General features: G+C 34.0%; 2 protein-coding genes across 4 annotated transcripts in view; one reads left to right on the forward strand and one right to left on the reverse strand.

The window, feature by feature from the left end:
- Positions 1–2280: 2280 nt before the first annotated feature.
- Positions 2281–19155, reverse strand: mastl (microtubule associated serine/threonine kinase-like). The gene is made up of 12 exons (XM_067378387.1): positions 18832–19155; positions 16683–16820; positions 16380–16519; positions 16210–16298; positions 16019–16125; positions 15176–15335; positions 14900–15063; positions 12293–13372; positions 12064–12205; positions 5289–5402; positions 4540–4641; positions 2281–2881 (listed from the first exon to the last, which is right to left on the reverse strand). Exons 1-12 carry the CDS (start codon positions 18988–18990, stop codon positions 2724–2726), a joined length of 2553 nt encoding a protein of 850 aa, XP_067234488.1. The 5' UTR covers positions 18991–19155; the 3' UTR covers positions 2281–2723.
- The window catches only part of pcolce2b (procollagen C-endopeptidase enhancer 2b), a 34844-nt gene continuing 17525 nt past the window's right edge, over positions 2745–20063 (forward strand). The window contains exons 1-2 of one of the 3 annotated variants that reach the window (XM_067378388.1): positions 2745–2831; positions 6043–6204. The gene's annotated coding sequence lies outside the window, so the exon portion shown is untranslated. Of the gene's footprint in view, positions 2832–4961; positions 5067–6042; positions 6205–16504; positions 16574–20063 lie in introns of those variants that run through there. The other 2 variants (XM_067378389.1, XM_067378390.1) reach the window with 2 other exon arrangements.

Here is a 20063-nt window from a genome sequence, read left to right on the forward strand (position 1 = left end):
ATTTGCACTTGCATTATCAAATTTATATATATATATATATATATACACAGTACAGTCCAAAAGTTTGGAACCACTAAGATGTTTAATGTTTTTAAAAGAAGTTTCGTCTGCTCACCAAGGCTACATTTATTTAATTAAAAATACAGTAAAAACAGTAATATTGTGAAATATTATGACAATTTAAAATAACTGTGTACTATTTAAATATATTTGACAAAGTAATTTATTCCTGTGATCAAAGCTGAATTTTCAGCATCATTACTCCAGTCTTCAGTGTCACATGATCCTTCAGAAATCATTCTAATATGCTGATCTGCTGCTCAAGAAACATTTAATGTGTACAATTGTACAAAATATTTGTGTACAATATTTTTTTTCAGGATTATTTGATGAATAGAAAGTTCAAAAGAACAGTGTTTATCTGAAATCTAATCTTTTGTAACATTATAAATGTCTTTACTGCCACTTTTGATTAATTTAATGCATCCTTGCTGAATAGAAGTATTCATTTCCTTCATTTCTTTAAAAAAAAAATAAAAATACAAATTCTTACTGACCCCAAACTTTTGAACGGTAGTGTATAATGCTACAGAAGCTTTGTATTTCAGATAAATGCTGTGCTTTTGAACTTTCTATTCATCAAGGAATCCTGAAAAAAACAGTACACAACTGTTTTCAACATTGAAAATAATCATAAATGTTTACTGAGCAGCAGATCAGCATATTAGAATGATTTCTGAAGGATCATGTGACACTGAAGACGAGTAATGATGCTGAAAAATCAGCTTTGATCACAGGAATAAATTACTTTGTCAAATATATTTAAATAGTACACAGTTATTTTAAATTGTAATAATATTTCACAATATTACTGTTTTTTACTGTATTTTTAATTAAATAAATGTAGCCTTGGTGAGCAGACGAAACTTCTTTTAAAAACATTAAAAATCTTAGTGGTTCCAAACTTTTGGACTGGACTGGACGGACGGACGTGTGTAATATATATATATATATATATAAAAATTTGTTATTTATTTCAAACCTCAAAGAAGTGTCTTCTTTAAAATGAGACCAAACTAAAGTCTATGCTCAAAAAGTGGTTAACAGGTAATAAATGGATCATAAGTGTTCCATAAATATAATTTATTACCATAAAATACAGCCTGATCTGCCGGCGATTTGATTTCGCCTGGCAACTCAGTCTGGAAACCCGTACATTCATTTCTTCTGCTTCTGTTACACTTATGCGGGAACCAATAACAGACTGGCTCATCCACCCTGCTCGCTATTGGCGGGTATAACCCGATGACGATAGAGAAGCTACGGCAAGCACGACCATCAATCCAATTGACCCTTCGCAAAGAACCGCCCCCTTAGTTACTGTTGCTTTGTCCGACAAACCGTGGCGCAACACGCAGTGAAAAATAAATTGCAGAGCAAAGAGGACACTGACAACACATCGACAAACAAGACAAACCAGGTTACTTACGATATTAAAGTCTCAGCTTTCAAACTGTGTAGTTTTTAAAGAAATTCAAACAGCAAAAACTGTTTTGTGACTCTTTAATGTGCCGTGACAGATTGCTGTAGCTCAAGAGGCTCGTAAACCGATCATCTCTTCCTACTAGTCCATTTATAACATCAAATAAACGTGAGAAGGAATTTTGTTTCAAATGCGGAAAGACATCAATATACACAATTTTCAAGTTTAAACCCACCAAGGTTAATCTTCTAACTCCTGACTGCTTTGTCGGACAAAATGACGGATTCGGCGTTCTGACTGGTTAGATCACTTGTCAATCAAACTCCTGGCGAAGGGTCAATTCCTTTTAACCTCTCGACGATGCTGAATGACTTCTTTTTCTGCCTCTTGTGCAGTAGAAAATTCATACAGACTCCCCAGACCAATGTTGAATTTTAAATTGAGCTTGTTCTGGTGATAGCCAAACAAATAAAATACCCTAAAAATACAAAATATTAAATAAAAAACAATTTTTGACCCCCACACGAGCATGAATCACAAAATTTTACCAGACCTCTTGACAAAAAAAAAAAATTACATAAATTTTATATATATATATATATATATAAAAAATTTATTTCACAGTCTATACTACAGATAGAAAAAGGATCTAGTCATCATGAATTAAGAAATTTGTTCCCTCTTTTTTCTTTCTATCTGACAAACAGCACAGGCTTTAGCTTTAAACTGGAGAAATAATAATCATTTATAAATACAACAGTTGTGTTTTATTTTATTAAGCTTGAAACACTTCCAGAATCATCTTAAAAATAAGTGACTTTAGTTATAAACCACAAATCATCATTTTAAAGGTGCTGTGTAGGTATTAAAGAATTACACATGAACAATGATGTTTGTGAAGCAGCAAACATGTTCAGAATCATTCTCTAGTTAAAACATTTACCATGTTAAAATGACAGTCAGACATGAGTTAAAAACATCTAAACGTGCACTAATGAGACCGTACAAATAGTAGTGTTGAAAAATATATATTACTTTTTTCCAAACAAACATAACTGAAGATTTTAAACCACAAGCTTTGGGCATTTACATGCTCACTTCTGTTCAGAATGCTTTCTCATAGTTTTGCATATGTATTTTCAAGATCATAAACATCTGATATGAATAACAGACAGAAGGAAGGAGGACTGTGGGATATGCATCCATCAGTGCTTCTAATACAGTGTGTGTGTGTGTGTGTTTACAGACTGAAGCCTGACACAGTGAGATGTTGGGCTGTGTTTCTCGCCTCAAAGTACGAGGTGTCGGTCTCATCATCGGGCTGAGGGATGAAGGGCATACTCTGATGGTGAAGGTTTTCCCAGTCCACCCCCTCAAAGAACACATGATCCTTCAGTTCTGCAGAAAGACACAAGATGCATGAAAACATGCCAAACTAGTAGTTGGTTGGAATATTAGAACTAAAAAACATGTTCATCAGTCACTTCACTGAATACTTGCTTAAGAAATAAATAATCATTCCATTATGATCCACATTTGAATATAACAACACTGATGCCTGTTAAAAAGTAACGTGCACAACACACATTAGTATTTACCAGTAAATGCTACTGTAGTTAACCACTTTTTGAGACTTTAGTTTGGTCTCATTTTAAAGAAGACGCTTGGCAGTTTGCTGAAATTAATTAATAATTAATTATTATGTTTTACTCTAAAACTGTGAGAAAATCAAAGCCATAAATCTAAACAAATTGTGATCCAAATTTGAGGTTGATATCTCAAGAAATGAGCTTTCAGTAACACTTTGTTTGGGTGCAGTACCAAAAGTGTCCACTAGATGAAATTAGCTTTCCATTTGTTTCCAGTGCGGTCATTTCTGACCGCGAACAATACAAGTGACAACCTTTTCGAATCATGTCCATGATTTTATTTTTAATAAAAATACCAGTAAAATTGATAAAAATTTGGAACCAAAAATTATTCAGACACTTTGACCTGACCATGTTTTGCTTAAGTGTTATCTGACATAGTTAAACTGTCATTAAAAAATAATCTTAATTGAGATCTTGTCATATTTGACGTTTTCATCCGTGAAAAATTTGTTAAAACAAATTATGATGACAAATTATTTGTCAACGAAATTATCACCTATATATATATATATATCCACTAAGATTTTTAATGTTTTTAAAAGAAGTTTCTTCTGCTCACCAAGGCTACATTTATTTAATTAAAAATACAGTAAAAAAAAAAACAGTAATATTGTGAAATATTATTACAATTTAAAATAACTGTGTACTATTTAAATATATTTGACAAAGTAATTTATTCCTGTGATGCAAAGCTGAATTTTCAGCATCATTACTCCAGATTTGCTGCTCAAGAAACATTTATGATTATTTTCAATGTTGAAAACAGTTGTGTAATTTTTTTTTCAGGATTCCTTGATGAATAGAAAGTTCAAAAGCACAGCATTTATCTGAAATACAAAGCTTCTGTAGCATTATACACTACCGTTCAAAAGTTTGGGGTCAGTAAGAATTTTTATTTTTTATTTTTTTTTAAAGAAATTAAAGAAATGAATACTTTTATTCAGCAAGGATGCATTAAATCAATCAAAAGTGGCAGTAAAGACATTTATAATGTTACAAAAGATTAGATTTCAGATAAACACTGTTCTTTTGAACTTTCTATTCATCAAATAATCCTGAAAAAAAATATTGTACACAAATATTTTGTACAATTGTACACATTAAATGTTTCTTGAGCAGCAGATCAGCATATTAGAATGATTTCTGAAGGATCATGTGACACTGAAGACTGGAGTAATGATGCTGAAAATTCAGCTTTGATCACAGGAATAAATTACTTTGTGAAATATATTCAAATAGAAAACAGTTATTTTAAATTGTAATAATATTTCACAATATTACTGTTTTTTACTGTATTTTTAATTAAATAAATGTAGCCTTGGTGAGCAGACGAAACTTCTTTTAAAAACATTAAAAATCTTAGTGGTTCCAAACTTATATATATATATATGATTCGTGATTTACCTTTAAAGCCAGCTCGCTTGTTTGTATCCATGGTGAGAAGAATCTCAATGGCATTTCTTGCATTCTGGGTTAACTCCTCTTCTCCATCTGGCCACGGTATATCTGAACACATCATTAAAAGAAGAACATGAAGAAAACAAACAGTCAACACAGCTTTCTTCTCATGTTGCTGAGAAAAAACAGACCAGGAGTACATTAGTTTTTGTTTCATTTTAAAGTCTTTTCATCACCTTTGATGTGTAATCATTAGGGGTGTGACGAGTTCTCATGCCATGAGATTAAAATGAGTCTCGCAATATTGCCATGATGGAGTGTGAGGGTGAAATTAGGATATAATATGCCACTGCTACATTTACATTATGCATCCATTGTCGTTTTGCAGAGTTCACTGATCACGTGACGAGATGACTGACAAGACCATGGCAGAGGATTCGTTGCACAACAGAGCCTGACAAATGTTCTCATGAAATCATACAGGAGAGAAGCCAGTCAGTCGTGTTTGTGGGAAAACCACTTACAGTGCTTGAGTATTGATGTCTTTTACTGCATATGATAATTCACACTCAGAGAGTAGAACTGAAATGGCATTTATTACAAGATGATTAGTTAAAATATTTCAAATGCACCTGCAGACTATTTTTCTAGTCATGCATTTCATAATTGAGGATTTCTCGAAAATCTTTTCCCATCTTTTTCTCGTTAACTCAAGGTCTCGTCACACCCCTAGCATTGATCATTGACCCTCTTGCCTCTGTTGAGAATGTTCTGGAACACCAGCTGTGGAGTCTCGTCGTTGAAGGGCGGGACTCCTGTGAGGAACTCGAACAGACAGACACCTAACGCCCACCAATCCACCATGAAATCTGTTGAGAACAACAAAACCCACTTAGTTTTATTGCCGCAAACATGCAAAATGTGTTAGAAATGTGACCACTATTATACAGCGTAAGTTGATTTTTTTAGAGGAGACAGGAAACAGCAGAACACAAAACTCAGGTATCATTATAGGTTATATTACAAAACTGAATAACAGTCAGTCATCAAATGCTCAATTTTTTTTTAGGAGTCTGAAATGAGGATGTTTAATGTTTTTAAGACCTTCAATGCTGCTAAACTTAAAGCCTAAAAGGTGAAGTTTCTGTGCCAGCAGCATCACCAAACAGACTATTTTAGGAAAACAAATGCCCGGGATGAGCTGGGTGGTTGCCAGAGTGTTGCTATGCAGTTGCTAGGGTGTTCTGGGTGGTCAAAAAGACCATGCAGACTCTGGACAAAGATGAAACTTTCTAAATGTGTTGAAAGGCTATACGTTTGGCTGTACACATACACCAAGTTTCCATTGCTCAGCCAAACAGGTAGTCCTGCCCCAAACTCACACCCTGAGAAGTTTACATATCGGTCCGCACCACAAAGTTAGCGTTCACACAAATGACTTTTACTTGACTAAACAATCAAATTGGATGCCAGAAAATATTTTAACATTGAATTTGTTTGTTTTTTTAGTAAAATGCCCCAGAATTCCCGAGCACCATCATAACATCCCAACAGAGTTGAGACAGACAGCATTACTGAAGCATTAAGGGTGATGAATCAGGAGCCGCCAATCACAAAAGCTGCGACCCATAATGGAATTAGTCAGCCACATCCTTATCTAATGCAATAAAGGTAAGCTGCCCACACATGCACCAACGTCTCCATGGCTCAGAATCTGAACCGAATACTTTTTAGCATACTTACCATAACATACAGACCCTGAAACTAAAACATAACATCTGTTAATGAAACAAAGTACAAAATTTGTTCACACTTTATATGTATATGTACTATGTAACAACGTTCTTATTCTGTTTATGTTGTATTGCAAAGCAATTTTGTCTTTTAAAATATAACTATATATATGTACTAAGTAAGTGCTTAAAGGTGCCCAAGAATGCTTTTTCACAAGATGTAATATAAGTCTAAGGTGTCTCCTGAATGGGTCTGTGAAGTTTCAGCTCAAAATACCCCATAGATTTTTTTTTAATTAATTTTCATAACTGCCTATTTTGGGGCATCATTAACTATACACTGATTTTGGCAGCGCACCGCCCCTTTAAATCGCCTGCTCCCTGCCACACGAGCTCTCGACTATATTACAGTGCATTTACAAAGTTCACACAGCTAATATAACCCTCAAATGGATCTTTACAAGATGTTCGTCATGCATGCTGCATGCATGCTTCGAATTATGTGAGTAAAGTATTTATTCTGTATGAGTAAATTTCGTATTTTATTTTGTACGGCTAATGCTACACTGTTGGAGAGATTTATAAAGAATGAAGTTGTGTTTATGAATTATACCGACTGCAAGTGTTTAAAAATGAAAATAGAGACGACTCTTGTCTCCGTGAATACAGTAAGAAACGATGGTAACTAACCACATTTAACAGTATATTAGCAACATGCTAATGAAACATTTAGAAAGACAATTTACAAATATCACTAAAAATGTCATGATATCATGGATCATGTCAGTTATTATTGCTCCATCTGCCATTTTTCGCTATTGTTCTTGCTGGCTTACCTTGTCCGTGCACAGATCCAGACGTTAATACAGCCTTTCCTTGTCTAATGCCTTGAATATGGGCTGGCATATGCAAATATTGGGGCGTACATATTAATGATCCCGACTGTTACGTAACAGTCGGTGTTACGTTGAGATCCGCATGTTTTACGGAAGTCTTTTAAACAAATGAGATTTATGTAAGGAGGAGGAAGCAATGGAGTTTGAAACTCAATGTATGTCATTTCCATGTACTGAACTCTTGTTATTCAACTATGCTGAGGTAAATTCAATTTTTGATTCTAGGGCACCTTTAATTTAAAGACATGCATTCTGCATATTGTACCATATTTCTGCATTATATGGGCTGTTGGACACCCTGCTCTCTCAGCCACTGCAAAATCAAAAAAGGGTTGAAAATCATCATTTAAAGGGGTCATGAACTGCATTATTTTATTATGTTTTCTGGGGTGCACTTATAATGCTAGTATGATTTCTACATCAAAAATTGTCATAATTTAGAAATGCATTTTTCCTAATCTGGTTTTATCCCTCTGATTTGAACGCTGTTTTAAGGGGCGTGTCTGCTGTGAGACTTCAGTGTAAACGCCCACTGTTGTGATTGGCTTACATCTTTGCATATGGAAATAGCTAAGTATTACATGTGGAACTCTCTCAAACATTTAGCACATTTTTACTATTACAGTTCTCAAGGTTTACTAATCATGAATAGTGCTGATTATAGCATTATATTTAGATTGTGGCATGAAAAGTTGCAGTGATGAGCGTGTAGGCGAACATATACATGTTGAGCGCGTGAATGCAGTGATCTTGTCTTTGTTAGTCGGTTTCTAAACACTAACGGACGCTTTCATCATTACTAGCAGTGCAAACACGATGTAAACGAGAGATTTGTTAATTCTAACGTGAGTTTTGGCGAGAGTCCAGAACACTTGTGCTGTTTGATTGACAGCTCCAGCGATTGTAACGGGAGCATTCTTTGATTGCTTTCTATATATAATTTAATCACAGTTTAAATAACAAATTATGTTCATCCTACTAAGAAAAACAATGTGAAGTTGACCGTTTAGTCACTGGTTTGATTTACTGACAATCAACAATTTTGAGACAAAAACATCTGACTATACATGAATCATTACATATCAGAAATCACTGGTGATTTTGTTCAGACATGTACTCATAAACCATACATATCAAACGATCTGTAACAAAGCAATAGTGACACTTTAGTCACATAATTGTATTGCGCTGTTCCTGTCGGATCCAATATAGAAAGCACAGCATCGTTTTTTTTTAAATTCCAGGCTCTCTGCAAATCCAACGCAGCTTCTGTGTTTTTCCCACAGACTGTATAAAACAATGGACGTAGTGTCCGTGATGTCACCCGTAAGTTTCTGAAGAGCATTTTTTGAAGCCCAAAGTGGGCGGAGCTGGCCATCGCCATCTTGGCGCTTGATATTTCCATATCCTGGCACTGCACAACATTTTCACTCTTCAAAGGCATGTTTATCGCTTAGTTGCTCAATCCAATGTTAGCATCACGTCTGTTATTTACCTACAATTACTTGTCATGTGAGAATCAGTGGGCGGGGCTACAGTGGTAACGGTGTAGAAACAGGCGTTGATCTTCTGAAGAGGCGGTCTTTCAACTCTCTATGATGTAATAAAGAAGCACATTCCACAACGAGTCGTAATCTGGACTTGGTTACAAAATAAAAACTGTTTTTGGACTAATAAGGATGTTTTCAGTTCTGAAACTTACAAGACATTCTTGTAGTAAGGTGACCTGTTATATGTCAAAAGCTCAAGTAAAATTTGATTTCTCAATTCATGACCCCTTTAAAAGGAACACTCCACTTTTTTTTGAAAATAGGCTCATTTTCCAACTCCCCTAGAGTTAAACAGTTTAGTTTTACCGTTTGTGAATCCATTCAGCCGATCTCCAGTTCTGGCGGTAACACTTTTAGCATAGCTTAGCATAGTTCATTGAATCTGATTAGACCGTTAGCATCTCGCGTTAAAAAAATGACCAAAGAGTTTCAATATTTTTCCTATTTAAAACTTGACTTCTGTAGTTACATCATGTACTAAGGCCGACGAAAAATGAAAAATTGCGATTTTCTAGGCTGATATGACTAGGAAGTTAGGGTGTCCTCGACTACAGATTTTCATAGTCAAATCCGATTTAAACCGGTTGCCTATATTCGACGGATAGTCGAATTCAAATCATATATGTTGGGGTGGGGGTTGAGCTTCAAAAACAGCAGTCCACTAGAGAGTGCGCACGGACTTTGGTTCACGCGCTGAACTGAACACAAGATGGAGCGGGACACGGAAAATGAAGTAATGCCTATAGCCTACCCGCGGCTTAAGACAACTTTTATTTTCTTTCACACACAGCACAGAGAAACATCTTTCTAATAAACCGATCAAACTGCCTTTCAAGTGATAGATGAAACTGACAAAGATTTTATCTTTTTTAAACAAATGAATGGTAATGTGGATAAACATTCACAGCCACGATGTACAGAGCACACTCAAAGATATAGAAGAAAATGAATAAAAACATTTTGGATATATATATATATATATATATATATATATATATATATATATATATATATATATATATATATATATATATATATATATATATATATATATATATATATATATTAGTGCTGGGCAACGATTAAATATTTTAATCGCGATTAATCGCATGATTTTTCTGATTAATCGCGATTAATCGCAGCATGCGCAAAATTCAATAATGAAATCAAGAGTAGTGTATTGCGTAATTTTATTCTTTCAAAGTACTGCTGTATGAACAAAAGTGCAATAGAGAATATGAACCGACGTCACACCTCGTTGCATGCCGGGGCGGCGCCGCCATTTTGACAGGATTGCCCTCTATTACTCATACTGAAATTAATACGGATTCTTGCTTACCTTTTGTTTTGTTTCTGCCATTAAGTGGAACATTAACATTTTTAATGGTATCGTTTGCAGGGAATAGAAGCTATTTTATCGCATCGCATGATCATTTTATTTATTTTTGTTTTTTTTCACTGAAGGTTTGTAGAATTTCTTTTAGTGTTGATCTGTTTACCGTGTCGCACGCTGGACGCTCACTGCTGCTTCAGCCATTGTATGAATATCATCGTATGAATATCCAAATAAATCTATGTAATTAACACACTGAGAAAAGTCGATTCATTTATTTGTTGGAAACGTTTTAATGATGCTTAAAAGAGCATATTGAGTAGGCCTACTTGTCATTGTAATTCCCCTTTTCCATGATCACAGATGAGGAGAATCGGAGATTATGGGTCAAATTCAGCGGACAGACGGACACGAACACACTGTATTTTTTATATTTATTTTAACAAATGACAACCACACTAAGCAATTTCCTACCTTTATAAAACAGTTATGAAGAAAATTTATAAAATGCTTGCATTTTAAGTGATACTGAAAGTTTATATTTTGGTCTCATCCGTTTTTCTGCATGTGCTTTATTTGTAAATAGAATTTGGTATCTTTAATATCAGTCTAAGTGCATTAAGCGTTTTCTTTAGATGACATGAGAGGAAACCGTTTAAGATATAAATGTGTTGCATTCATATTTTGGGCTCATTTGCGTATCTCCACACAGTATGCTTTAATAAACATGTAACGTACGGAATTGTTGGTCACATGAAGCGTTTTGTTTAGCATTTGAATGTCCCCGTCAAGTTCTGCTAATTCACGAGTGCAGTGAGAGTCAGACTCGCAAATGTAATGTTAATTATTAAACCAAACGAACTCAAAACGTTCAAAAACACTTAGCAATGTGATTCTTTTATTGAGTGATAAGCAGTGGGTACCTTTTTCCATTTTTCTGTCCGCACCAGATATTTTCTTTTTCGCGCTGTAGCTCTCTTAGGCACACAACAAGTGCTTTCATTGGTTGAGATGCGTGATGACGCTCATCCCAAGCAGCCAGTAGCCTACTGATAAACATCCCACCCCTCCTGTGACCCATGGTTTGTGTTGTATTCGGTTGTAGTCTATCTATGTGTATTCAAACGCAGTGAGCAAAGGACTTTCAAAATAAAAAGTACGTTAACGCGCGATAAACTAATTGTCGGCGTTAATTAATTAATGCGTTAACGCGATAAAAACGCGTTAACTTGCCCAGCCCTAATATATATATATATATATATATATATATATATATATATATATATATATACACACACACACATTACTGCATAAAGATAGATATGCATTTCATATGTTGGCAAATCAAATTACATCAGCTAAATATTCTGTGCGAGTAAGCTAACTATTCTAGACTAACTATTCTACATCAATGCACCTAAAAAAAAAAAAAATATTTTTAATAAAAAAAAAAAAGTATTTTTTAATCAAACATTAATTTACAGAATTGAATTAAAACAAAATATACCATTCGAATAAATAAAAATAGCCTAATTAAAAAAATGAAATATGATCAAATCAAACTACAAACTGCCGGAAGTGCAGGGATATTCAAAACGCAAGCCACAAATAGTTGAATTGGTCAACCACTGTTGCTTTTTTGTGCTTTATAAATAAATTAGAAAAAAATAAAAAATAAATCAGCCTAGAAAATCGCAATTTTTCATTTTCCGTCAGTCTTAGTACACAATGTAACTACAGAAGAGTCAAGTTTTAAATAGGAAAAATATCAAAACTCTTTGGTCATTTTTGAGCGAGATGCTAACGGTCTAATCATATTCAATGAACTATGCTAAGCTATGCTAAAAGTGTTACCGCCAGAACCGGAGATCGGCTGAATGGATTCGAAAACAGTAAAACTTAGAGGAGTTGGAAAATGAGCCTATTTTCAAAAAAAGTGGAGTGTTCCTTTAACAACTAATATTTGAGGCACATATCAGCACAAAATAAACACACCTTAAAAAAAAAAAAACTCTTACCATGAGGTTTGCCTAATAAAAGCTCCGGTGCCAAGTAGTCAGGAGTTCCCAAAATAGGAGCCCCTTCTACACGTTCTGGACCTCTACGGACACTTTTTGGTGTCCTATAGGGAGTGTGAGACACAACCATCTGCTGTGGAGTCTAGAAAAGAAAAAGAAAATATGACTAATCCACTAAAACAATTTCAATTCCACTTCAGTTCTGTTCGAGGTCCAAAAGCCTCCTCACCTGGTAAAGTGAGCCGCTCGGACTGGGCCTTTTCTTCTGAACCGGAGTCACTACAGACTGGGCGTTGAGGAAGGAAGTTGACGCAGACATCTCCATGGTATCCAAAGAGGCTAGGCTGAGATGTGACGTACAAGACCGGTTTATGGAGCTGCAATAGCTCCTGAACGCAACCACGTTCTTGGGTTTGAGGAAGCCAGGTGATTTGATCATAGAGTCAGACAGCCCGTGAGGACGGTCAAGAAGGGAACGCTCAGATTGCTTTGAGCTGCTTTGATTTGGTGTAGCTATTGTGGGCCGAGCAATCTCGTTTTCATCCAGCTCCTCGAAAGAGGACGACAAAGCCTCGTGTTTGAAGTCCGTCGATTTTTGTGGCGTGTTAACAACCAGTGACATCTCATGGCCAGAGCCGTCCAAGTCTAAACTAAGGCTTCTTCTGATATCTCGGTCATCGCCAGGTGAGGTCAGGGAGCTCAAGTTGGTCTCTGCTTTAAGCAAAGCCATCCCCTCACCTTGATCTTCCAGATCACAGAAGAGATTTTTGGCCACAGCTATGGGACTAGATTGCTTTGGGCCCATTCTCTCACCAAACGGTGCAGTTTTAACATCATCAAGCCCCACAATTGAGAAAATTCCTGTCAAGCCTGTGTGGGCCGTTGAGTTTCCCTCAGGAATATGGAAGGACCTTTTGTACATTGCGTCGTTTTTCTTGCAATGTCTCTCAGCCTGCTCTGGGCTTTTGTCTACTTCTTCAAACGCTCTCTTTACTGAGGTTTTGGGCTCTTCCGTCGGCTCTGGTTTCTGAGGACTGTTCCCAACTGACTGATGGGGAACAGTCTTACCCAGTGGAGTGACACAGTGGTCTGTTGCGCTGAAATGGAGCCTCTTTGCAGAAATATCTGCTTTAATATTTCTGCTATTGTCCCCTTGGTTATCGAGCGAAGTCAAAACACTGCTGTGATCCTGAGCTCGTGCTGGAAACATCTTCCTCCTTTCCACAGGTGTCAAGGGAAGGTTTCTTGACGTTCTTTTGCCCACTTCTCTTCCCTTTACCTGAGGAAGGTTCTCGCCATCTTGTAAATTCTAGAATTGCATGATATTGTAAGGTTTATTTATTTATTATATACACTACTGTTTACAAATTTGGGTTCTATATGTTTTTCCTCTCTCTCTTTTTTTTTAAGAAATTAATACTTTTATTTAGGGATGCACAATATCGGTATCGGCCGATATATAATCATTTTTAATGTTATCGTTATCAGACCGATAAGAAAATTTGGCAGAGATATTAAAGCCGATAAATAATGGATTATTTCAGATACACACTGTCCGCCATTATGGGTTTGAATTGCTTTAAATATTATTTAAATCACTTCAAAAAGGAAAATAAATTATCATCGGTTATCGACCAAAATTTCCAATATTCAATTTTCAGAAAGGACACATTAAACTGATCAAAAGTGACAGAGAAGACATTTTTACATGGAATTTCTCTTTCAAATAATGCTGTTCTTTTGAACTGAACAATTGTTATCATGGTTTTTTAAAATTGTATATTAATAATAAGAAATGTTTTGTGAGCACCAAATCAGCATATTAGAATTATTTCTGAAGGATCATGTGACACTGGACTAATGACTGCTGAAATTTGAGCGTTGACATCACAGGAATAACTTTTCATATTTTCAAATAGTAGAGTTATTTTCAATTATTTCAATTTTAATATTTCATATATCTGTTATTACTGTAGTTTTGATTAAATAAATGCAACCTTGGTGCACATAACACTCTTCTTTTAAAAATAATTATTTATCAAATGATAAAAGCCAAATAAATGTGTAATTACCAAAAAACACAAATTTAAGATTCCTGAGGTTACACTTTATGTTAAGGTGTCTTTTAATTATACATTTAAGTTCTGAGTAATATTAAGTAACTACATGTACTTACTTACTATAGAATTAGGATTAATGATTGGTTTAAGGTTAGTTGCATGTAATTATGCATAATTTAGTAACTGCATGTAACCTACGTAACAATTCCTGATAAGTGATTATTTGCCCATTTGTAACTTTCTCTTAACATAATTCAGAAAAGGACAAAACATATTTGAAGTATAACATACAATACATATGATATAGAATCTAAAAATATATTAAAAAATATAAAATAATTAGAATATTATAGTAATTTAAAAATTAGGAAGACTTTGTTTTGCTTTTCAAAACTGCACATTTTTTGTACTTTTTGTGATAATATAATAATTTAAGTAGATTTATTTTACACATTCACAATATATTGGTATTTTTTAATTGTATCGGTATTGTTCTTATGTTGAATTTTAATTGTGCTGCTCATTTCTCCTATTTTTAACTTCGATTATCTTTTTCATCAATTGCTCATTTGAATTTCATAATGCAGTTAAATATAATATTTAGCAAATCATAAAATGAATATCCATTTTTCATACTGTACATTATAATATTGTGAAATCTAAATTCACTTAAATGACCGTTTATAGTTTTTAGTGACATTTATGCAGTCAATATAGTTTTGCTCGATGCACTATGAACCAAACGCCCTTCCCAAAACAGAGATGCAGAAACAAACCTGCTCATCTTCCCACATCGGGCTGACGCAGTCTTCAGAATCAGTAGTGGATGGTAAATAGCACGAGTTGGTGCTTCCAGCACTCTCGAATCTCTTCCTCGATTTCATCAGCCTTGGTGTCAAACTCCTAGCCAGCAGGCCGGGACTGAACACACTGTTGGATCCTAGAGAATATCACATGTTAGGCTTCACATTATTCATTTACAGCAAAAACAACTGACAAATGTCATTCTAAATAACACTAATGACAGACTCCAGATGAACATTAAACATTACCTAAAGCTCGACTTGCGCGCACTGGGGAATTGAGGTACTCGACTCGTCTCTTCAGCAGAGGTGAACACAGAGAAGTATTCCTCTGCTTGAGTTTCCCACAGGACATGGGACTGCCCAACACTGCGCTGCTGTGACGCTTGCCCTCTGTCACCGGGGTATTCTGCCATTTCACAATGAAATAGTATGCATTATACAATCCATTTCAAAATGATTTTGTAGTAATAAAAATAGTCCTAAGAAAAGACCTAAGCCTTTAAAATGACAAATATATATATATATATATATATATATATATATATATATATATATATATATATATATATATATATATATATATATATATATATATATATATATATATATATAAAAACAATGAGGAAATTATATTTGGCTCAAATAAAGTATCAAAAGTAATCATATGGTTTTAAAAAACAAATCATCAAATGCCTGAAGAGGGCGCCAAAGACCTAGTGTCGTTTAAAGCCTTAAAGCAGATTAAATCCTTGTTTAATATTGGCTAAATGCCATTTAACACAAATGTTTACTTTACTGACACTCAACTGATAGAATGCACTATAGCACAATGTTATTTTATGTTCTGTTATCTTCAAAAGCAGATCATGGGGACATTTTAATTGTCCATGATCAAACATCATGATATCGCACATCCCTAAGTGTAAGCAAATACTCGTTAGGAGAAGCAGTCAAGCAGCACAAGACGGCCGTTTCTTCAAAGCTGGATTTACTAGGTGCTATTAAAAATAAAACCGTCAGAGACCAAAAAAAACCCTTATTGTTGAGCCATATGATATACAAATTATATGAATCTGCAAATCTACTCACGAGACCAAGAGAGCTTATCAGCGACAGAACTTGACCAGGTGTTCTGAAATAATCCTTTTTAGGTTTCACTAAAGAGGGTGTGGTTAAAATGTCCATCAGGTTGAGCTCTGGATGGTGAGAAAAGGAAAACTGTGTTAATATCACAATAATATTTTAGCATTTTGGATGTAAAAAAAAAAAAAAAAACATACCCCTGTCAAGTTTAACCTTGGAGAGCCCAAAGTCTGTGAGCTTAATGTGACCCTCATTGGAGATGAGCATGTTGTCTGGCTTTAAGTCCCTGAATCAAATGACAAAAAAAGGAAGTAAGTCAAACAAAACACTAAAAATGACACAATTTCATTTCAAGTTTCAGAAATACCTGTGAATGATGCTGTGTCTGTGAAGGTAATCGAGAGCGAGCGCGACCTCCGAGATGTATTTCAGAGACATGTCCTCATCGAAGTACCCATAAATATGAAGAAGTGATTTCACATCTCCTCCAATCAGATACTCCATCACCTGTCAAAGCACCAAACATGAATGAACCAGCTAAAGCTTCACATTAATGCTGAGGTGAACTCATAAAACATGTACAGGTACATGAAGCCTGTTTTAGACATTATTTTTATTACTATTCAACATTTTCCACCTCAGTTTTCATCAGATTCACCCTTGTACGTACCAGATAGACTTTAGTTGTGGTCTGAAGAGAGTAAAACAGATGCACAATGAAAGGACTCTTACTGAGAGCCAGAGCGTCTCTCTCAGCTTTCATCTGATCAGTCATGTTCTTATCCACCATGTCTGCTTTCTTCACCACCTGCCAGACAAAAGCAGCGTTTATCAATGCTAGCAACTTCAAAACAGTGAAGACAAATAGTAAAAAAATACTTATAATAGATATTACCATATTTACAGAAGAGGATTAGGGCCAATAATAAAAAATAGACATTAAAGTCATCTCGTTAAATTACGAGAAAAAAAATCAAAAATAAAATGTTAACAATAAAATTTTGAGAAAGTCATGTTTCGAGAAAAACTTTAAATAAAAAAAAAAATTAAATTAAATGTTGAGAATAAACTCACTAAATTGAGAATGAAGTTCTTTTAAAAAAAATTGAGAAAAAAATTTAATTAAATGTCGAGAATAAACTCACTAAATTGAGAATGAAGTTGTTAAAAAAAAGTGTAAAATTGAGAAAAAAATTAAATTAAATGTTGAGAATAAACTCACTAAATTGAGAATGAAGTTGTAAAAAAAAAACGTAAAATTGAGAAAAAAATTAAATTAAATGTCGAGAATAAACTCACTAAATTGAGAATGAAGTTGTTAAAAAAAAGCGTAAAATTGAGAAAAAAATTAAATTAAATGTCGAGAATAAACTCACTAAATTGAGAATGAAGTTAAAAAAAAGCGTAAAATTGAGAAAAAAATTAAATTAAATGTTGAGAATAAACTCACTAAATTGAGAATGAAGTTCTTTAAAAAAATTGAGAAAAAAATTAAATGAAATGTCGAGAATAAACTCACTAAATTGAGAATTACGTTGTTTAAAAAACCTAAAATTGAGAAAAAAATTAAATTAAATGTTGAGAATAAACTCACTAAATTGAGAATGAAATTGTTAAAAAAAAACGTAAAATTTCGAGAAAAAAATTAAATTAAATGTTGAGAATAAACTCACTAAATTGAGAATGAAATTGTTAAAAAAACGTAAAATTTCGAGAAAAAAATTAAATTAAATGTTGAGAATAAACTCACTAAATTGAGAATGAAGTTGTTTAAAAAAAAAACATTAAATTTCGAGAAAAAATCAAATTAAATGTTGAGAAAACTCACTAAATTGAGAATGAAGTTGTGTTGAGAGAAAAAAATGTAAAGAAACATAATGACTTAATTCTCAAAATTTAATGACTTTTTTTCTCAAAACAATTTTAATCCCAAATTTTAATGTTTTTTCTCGAAACAATGACCTTTTTTTTTCAAAATTTAACGAGTTTTTTCATGAAACAACTACTTTATTCTCAAAATTTAGTGAGTTTATTCTCAACTTTTTCTACTTTTTTTCCTCGTAATTTTATGTTTGTATTTGCAACATTTTATTTTGACTGTGGCCCTAATCCTCAGTTGATTGATTACATTTTTGAAACATTTTAATGACATATTAGAGTTAAAGTTACCAATTATTATTTTTTATGGAACATTGCAGTATTTATTATAAATGATTTATCCGTGCACATCATAATTATTATTATTTTTTTTATTCATGTGCCCCCATAATCTTCTCCTGCAGCATCTCTTGTCTTCTCTGATTACGAGGGCGGGGCAACCTGTCACTCACATGAGATCCACCAATAGCAAACCACAACCATCCAATCAGTTCCCCAGAGACAAAATCAAGCCCCGCCCTACATTTGTTCTTGCTCGAGAAACTGTTTTAGTTGGATACACATAGAGCTGCACGATAAAGTATCAAAATCGGTTGAATTAACGTTCGAAGACAAATATATTTTTAACAGTCCTTGTCGCCACCTGATGGCGTAACGATGATACAATCGTTATTTGAAGCGCCATGTTACTTTTTACCTGTAGTGTCTTGCCAGTTGCATTTAAAAATGGCATGATAAACAATAATAAATATAAAGTAAGAAACTTATTTACCTGTTCAAAGCAAATTTAGGAATCACTTTAAATTAATAAATATACATTTTTAATTTTGACAAATGATCGAATATAATAAAATGCTCATAGTAATCATGATTTAAAATGGTAACAGCACATTTATAAATATGTATTGTTATAATAAATAACGAAATATATATATATATACCTTGATTGCATAGAGTTTGGAGTTGCATTTCTTTCTGGCGAGATAAACCTTCCCAAAGGCTCCTCGACTGATGGGTTTGACCAGCACAAAGTCCTCGATGGAGGGAGCTTTGACTGCGCTGTGCGAGCCTTCAGAATGAGCTTCCATCGCGGCGAACATCAGTTTAATCCAGAGACAGACGCCTCATTCAGAGACTTTATGGTGATTATTGTGTTGAAAATCGAACACACATCGCCATAAAAAGCTTTTAAACGCCACATACATTCGAACTGTATTAGTTTGAACAGGACAGAGTTCAGTCCACCGCCTCCATCCTCACTGTTGACAAGCGGGACGAGTTTGTTTTGAAATTTGAAATGTGCCACATAAATTTGGGTCCTAAAACGCGGTGGTTTAGCCGCCCAAAAGTGTTGAAAAATAAATAGTCGACTGAAAAACAGTAATGTTTGTGTTTAATCGCGACTGTATAAAATCTGACATTAATTGTATAAATGTTATACTTTTATTTGATCCTTACACCAGTAAATAACTGTTAAATTTCCGCAAAACGAGTCAGGCAAAGATTTTGGCTACTCTTTAAAAGAGCAGAAGAACGGAAGAAGAGAATGCGCCCTCTGCTGGACAGAGTGACATAATAAAAGCCTGTTTTAGAAATCTTTAAAAAAAACAAAACGTTTTTATTGATGGGGACGTTATATACGTTTATATACAAACAAATGTAATCTTTTAAATTCCAGAGATTTTGGGAACTGGCCCACAAACGTTATAAACTGAAGTACAACCGACAAACGCAATAATAAACACTGATTGGTCCATCTTCAACAGCGCTGAGAAAAGTAACAGATTCTGTGTGACTTTAATTTATAACTTATGAGCTGGTTATTATATCTAATTGCATTTTTTTTTTTTTAAATCTTATATGTTGCTATGGAATAAATGTATGAAAGACAGAAAAGAGCAATCATAATTCCATATACAAATATTACAATGACGTAATATCGGTCATTATTTTCAATATTTTGTTGACTGAAGGTTGTTCTAGAGACTCTTTGAAAGCTTTAAAAGTTTGTGAAATTTACAAAGTTATGTAACAGTTTGTCTCTTTTGTTTTATTTTTATGCATAATTGTATAATGTTAAATATCTGCATTTTGAACGAAAGTGTGTGTATAATGTTAATGTTTATTAGAGGTGAATAGTGGAATATTTCTATAAATAAATATACATAAACTT

The sequence above is a fragment of the Chanodichthys erythropterus genome, chromosome 23, assembly GCF_024489055.1.
Source record: "Chanodichthys erythropterus isolate Z2021 chromosome 23, ASM2448905v1, whole genome shotgun sequence".
Classification (NCBI taxonomy): Eukaryota; Metazoa; Chordata; class Actinopteri; order Cypriniformes; family Xenocyprididae; genus Chanodichthys; species Chanodichthys erythropterus.